Source organism: Lolium rigidum, chromosome 5 (genome assembly GCF_022539505.1).
Source record: "Lolium rigidum isolate FL_2022 chromosome 5, APGP_CSIRO_Lrig_0.1, whole genome shotgun sequence".
NCBI lineage: Eukaryota > Viridiplantae > Streptophyta > Magnoliopsida > Poales > Poaceae > Lolium > Lolium rigidum.
The window spans coordinates 253,402,034-253,407,965 of NC_061512.1; the positions used below are offsets into that span (position 1 = coordinate 253,402,034).

Below are 5,932 nucleotides of genomic sequence, written 5' to 3' on the forward strand. Positions count from 1 at the left end.
TTTGATGACACTAATGCAATGAAACAACAATCTCGGCGCCGTAATCATACTCGGTAACCCCAGGCACAGTTTGGTCTCAAACTGGCAAAACCGCCTGCCTAGTAGGCACTGCACCGAATCACCGATTTATGCCGGGTTGAGATGGTTTCCTGCTGAAACCACCAACAATGACGCAGACCCGGAGTTGGCTGCCTACTGGCCTCCATCCCGCCATCGGCCACGCGACCAACTCTTCTCCGACCTAATGCTAGGGCGCTTCGCTAGCGCTTGCACCCATAACCTGCTCGTCCAGTAGCTAGGCCGAGTTTGAAGTATGTTTGCCGTGCAAAAATTTCTTTCTCTTGCGTTGCATAGGCGTAGGCATGGATATTGATGATGCATTTACGAACTTAGCAACTCTGCATATGCTTACGTAGATGGGTAGTACAGTTGAGTTTTTCTACAAAAAATATCATCAGATCATTGTCGGACTATGTGGTTGTGTTGTTGTGAACTATTCATATTTATGGACAATAATTATTTTATTTATCTCTATCACTTTGTTGAAAATATGATGATCACATTTTAATTCCAATGGCCAATTGGCCAGGTCTGGCCAAAATGGTTAGCATGGATACAATGGGTCGCCCCGCATGACGCGCAGGCTGAACCCCCACCCAAAATATGTCCGTAGGCCTACCCAACGAACATAATCGAACTGAACGTGTCGCCGGTTCAGATCGACCCGTTGAAGATACCCATACCCTAAGATACCCACACCACGCCCGGCGAGGTGAAATTGATAAGTAATTGGATGAACTGTGTGGCTGATGTTGACAAAAAAAAACTACATAACTTTAGTATTGCAGTCCAAGGAAATATTATGATATCAACCCTGGGAAAACAGGATACTTGATGTTGAATGAACTTTTGGAAATTTGTAGTTTTTCCAATAGTCATTTAATAATTGAGAAAGTATCCATATTTTGTTGTGAATCTGTTGACACCTTAGATATGGCCAATTGGATGTAAAACAAGCCAAAATGTTGGACCTGGAGTTAATCATTCTCGCTCATGTTATTAATAACTTCTTACATGGAAACCCTTTATTTTCAAATATTGTCAAATAAAATTGATCAATAATTCATCTGATGCCTCAGTTTTCTTATCAACATTGGTCGTCGGCAAACGGCATGTTCACAATTATAAATGCGAACGAACACAAGTGCATGAACATCGATTAGTTGAAACTTATATAATTTTGCTTGATTTCATATATTAATGTTGTGAGACACGTGCATCATGCGTGGTAAACAAAGTTTACAAATATTGTATAGAACAGTTTTTTTTTCAAGCTAGGTTTCCCCAATTTCAGTTTCTAGCATAACAACGTCTGATGAAGACAGGAGACAACCTGAGGAAGCAAACAAACGGGAAAACATCGAGTTTGATGAATGATATGGAAGCCCGGTGGCAGAGCGCATCCCCAACCCCAGATATATAACGACTCGACATTTGATGTTTATTACAAGTTCCAGATTCAGCAGACTGAAGCAAAATAAGTGTTACATCGAAAAGGTCGACACGAAACAACGATGAGGAAAGAAACTTAAAAAGTGAGCCCAGATCCTTCGAGCTTCTGTTGGACGATAAGATCCAACGTTTCGCCCATCTCTTGGCTCAGGTGGTTTGACCAGTCCCCTGTTACCCCCTTCCTAAAAAAGGCAGAACTAGGCAGGTGCATATGTCCAAGACCCTGCACATATCGATCGAAGCCACCAACCTGGTTAACTGGAAGGCTGGTAAGCGTCTCAAAGCTGCATAGCCGCACGACCTCCTGGGGCACACCAGAGCTTTCCTCCTCTTCGCTGAACGGGGCGCCGAGGAACCTCGCGAGCTTCGTCACAGCTCGCACCGGATCCGACTTGATCTCTTCATACTTGAGGAAGATGACCTTATCTGGCCTCGCTAGGCTCTCCTTCCAGTACTCGAGGCAGTGATCCCAGAAAGGGCCACACTCCGAGACCCCCTCACAGAACATGGCGAAAGCTTTCTCCAGCTCCATGTTGAAACCTTTTCCTAGTATTTTGTTTTCAAAGTGCCACCTAGACACCAGGGCGTCTTTGGGATCTCTGCACAGGTACACAATCCGACACCCAACCGAGCTCATTCCATGTGGGAGCATCGACAATGGCAGGTGTGTGGCAAGGAGCCTTGGAGAAGGGAGTGTGTCTAGATATGCATGGCCTGCGTTAGGAGGAGGGATCTCAATGAATGGCACAAGGCGTTGAGGGTGGAGAGTGAGGAGGGGGTGGTCGCTGAAGCTTTGGATGCCACGATTGATGATGGCGAAGGCGAGGGCCTTGAGCCAGGTCGTGCCGCACTTGGGCTGCGTGACGAGGATCATGTCGTCGCCGCGGGGAGTGAAGGTGTCCTGCACCTGCAGGATTTCCTCAAGGATATGAGGTCGATGCCAGTACTTGCTGTATTGGATCAGTGGTGTCGACCACCCCTCTCTTGTGGGAAGTGTGGAAATGAAATCTTTTGGCCGTGTGGATTTGGATGGAACAGCCGCGTATTCAGGCCTGGTGGCACTCTCCTCTCCCTTTGATGCCATGGCTGCCTTGCGCCCTTCTTAGTTCTTACCCAATACTCATCCATTGCGGGGTTGGATACTTGGATATATTTATATAGAGGAGGCTTCTCGCCCTGGTGACTAGACCAATTATTGATACTAATGATTGTTAGTTTTTTTTCTCAAACCGCACGTAGTCCCCTTAGTCAGCTGCTCACTATAAAACTTTGAATAATATATTTTAGATGAGTTGGAGGAGAGGGAAGAAGAGAAAGAAGGAAGGTGAGCTCTCATGCAATAGCTAGCTCTTAAATACGCTCATACGCATTTTATGAGAGTGAAAGGTAGACCATATGTTAGTACATATTAGCTATATGCTAACTACAAATGACATATCATTTTCTTAATTATAGCCAGCAGTTAGATCTACTATTGAAATTGCCCAAGTGGCAAATTAACCCAGCTGCCGCTACAATTAGTAGATGCAACTGGCATGGCAGATAATTATATTTTCGAGTGTGCGGTAATTGGGCAACATCTTCGTAAATATACTCATAGTGCAAACTCAAGCTTTCAACTAATCAAGAAAATATGACTGTTCATACTCCATTAGCACTCCATTAACACTATCCATTTAACGGCAGCCTTGACGGCGCCATCCTTTGCCGAGTGCCAGCTAACACAGATACTCAGCAAAGATATGTCTTTGTGTAGTGTTCTCGTAATAACACTCGGCAAAGATCATCTTTGCCCTCTGTCATACCGTGGATCTTTGCCTAGTGTCAAAACTGGACACTCGGCAAAGATGTTAGGTTTGGACGCTTATTTTTCCCTCTCACTCGTGCCGAGGGAATCTTTGCCGACCGCTCTTTGACAAGTATAACACTCGGCAAAAACTTTGCCGAGTATTTTTTGGCTTTTGCCAAGTGTTTTTTGTACACGGCAAAGAAGCTGTCTCCCATAGTGATATATACAAGAGTGCTCACCCAGATTCCAAACATATAACCTCTAACACACAAGAATAAGTTAAGAGAAACCAGTAAAAGAGGTATTGAAAGTGTTAGCAATATTAAGTATTTGGTCGAGCCCGGCCACTTATAATAATTCGATAATCCCTAGTGTAAATCCTCAAAGAGGTGAGACTAAAGGTAAGTCATATAATATACTAGTCTACCACGAGTTGGTCGTCTTACAAGTGAGGCTCTTTCACTTGCGATATGAGCATTAGATCGAGCGATATAAATGCGTTTCTCCTCTACCCGCGGCGCCAACCACGACAGGCAAAACCGAAATGGCACGAGCATGCTCTTACACCCTAATTTGGACACAATGCCAAAACCCAATTTCAATGTACTCAATTGAGCTCAAACTTGCTATCTTATACCAAACCTAGCTAGTGGTGAATTTATGGGATTGTCTGAGTTGTGATGGTCATTGGCGCTTCATCTTTTTTTTTTTGTTTTGCAAAACTTACATTACCAAGTGTCTTTCTATGAGTTGTTGATGATCTAGGTTGTTGATGATCTAGGTGTGCTACCACCTACCAGCAACCCATTGGCGCAGTAATTTTAAGTTTGGTGCGCTGTGTTGTCGGGAACGCTATGATGCCGCTCACGTCGCGCTCTAGGTGTCCTACCAGCGACCCATTGGCATGGCCAAAAGTTGCTTAGCTAAACCTAAGCCTCCCCATGTCCATGTCCTGCTCCAGTAAACCCCACAGTACCACTACTGTACCTCCAGCGCGACCACGGTCGTTCTTATCCCCTCCTCTCCCTCCGAGCCACACGTTTTGACATCTGGATCTCCATCGAAGCCATGCATCCACCAACCTTTCCGGAACGTTCTGGCGTTCGACAGCCCATGCACATGCCCTGCCCCTGTCTGGTAGGTGCACCGGCCAAAGATTTTGTCGGTGGAGACCGACCGACCCCCCCCCCGCCTCTTGGAGAGAGCCAAGAGCCTCTAGCTTTCCCTCCTCTCTCCTTGGATTTATCCTCTCGGATCTCCGTTAACTCGAGAACGCAGCTCGCATGCCGAGGCTACGGTAAGAGCAAGAACAATAGTGAGCCGGCTACAATAACTTTCCACATCATCTACAGTCAACTTATAGCTAGCATGTACAGTAAGCTATAAAAGTGTACTACTTTTACAATACATGGCCCATCTTTTAGTCTCACATATAGCCTAGGAGCACGTGCTTAGAAATTGGCTATAAGATAAGAGCCCACTTCTCTTCTCTCTCCTAATCTCTCTCCTCCAATTAAGCAAATTTATAATATTTTATCTCTTATAGCCAGCTGACTGTACACTATTGTACTTGCTCTAAAAATCGCCGCCGCCTGTCCTGGGCACTGGGATCGTGGCGTGCGGGCGAGACCTCGGTTCTCCAATTAACCGGACGAAAAGAGTGCTGCTACCCTTCTCTATCCCTTCTTCAACACATAATCACGAAGGGGAAAGTGCATCGTTGAACCGGCCGGCATATGCTCCTGGTGAAAGTCAGGCTGCCATTGGTCCAGGTGTTTGGTGGGGCCCACACAGTAGTTGATCTACTTTTCTGATACCACGCGTTACACATACAATACACAGGTGGGCCAAATGCATTTAAGGGAGGAGTGGGGCGGCGCATCTCCCCCAAATCACGCCCCTCTCTCTCCTCACTCCTCCACCATAATCCCGTCACCAGCAGAGGGCGGCCGACGGGGCGAACGGCGGCGGCGCGAGGAGAGGCTGATGGCTGTTGCGCGGTGGCCGTTGGGCGGGCGGTCGGCGGAGGAGCGGCGAACGGCGGAGGCGTACACCGTCGCGGGCGTACCTGCAAGTGGTGGTGCGGCCATGGCCAGGCCCGTGTGGTGGTGGTTAGCGGCGGAGGGCGCCTCGACGAGCGGCGCTGTCGACGCGTCTGATCCGGTGCGGGGCTGACGTCGGGGGACAGGGCGGCGTCGAGGACAGGGCAACGATGGGGACGAGGCGGCGTCAGGGACAGGGCACCGTCGAGCTGGCGTTGGGGACGGGGGCGGCGTCGACGACATGGCGGCGTCGAGGACAGGGTGGCGTCGGGGACAGGGCGCCGTCGACGTCGTCGGGGACGGGCGGCGCCGAGGTTGCCCGAGCTCGGCGACGGGGAGGATGCAGAGGAACTGCAGCAGCATGCGCCTGCGCGCGGTGCAGTCGGCCACGACGGCCGTGAACCACTGTAGGGGAGGGGATGGATGGGGAGAGGATGCGATGGGGAGGACCACACATGTATTTTACTGTGACATACCTACAGCACACTGCAGCTGTGGACCCCACTTACAACTTCTTGACCAATGGGATGCTGATTTAAGCCAGGCTCACATACCGCCGGATTCTATTAGTCCACTCTCATCACGAGGG

At 48.5% G+C, this 5,932-nt stretch overlaps 1 protein-coding gene across 1 annotated transcript; it reads right to left on the reverse strand.

Moving 5' to 3' along the window:
• Positions 1-1,574: 1,574 nt before the first annotated feature.
• On the reverse strand, positions 1,575-2,645 carry LOC124654997 (cytosolic sulfotransferase 5-like). Its single transcript, XM_047193968.1, has one exon. The coding sequence runs from the start codon at positions 2,594-2,596 to the stop codon at positions 1,589-1,591; it is 1,008 nt and encodes a 335-aa protein (XP_047049924.1). The 5' UTR covers positions 2,597-2,645; the 3' UTR covers positions 1,575-1,588.
• Positions 2,646-5,932: the final 3,287 nt, after the last annotated feature.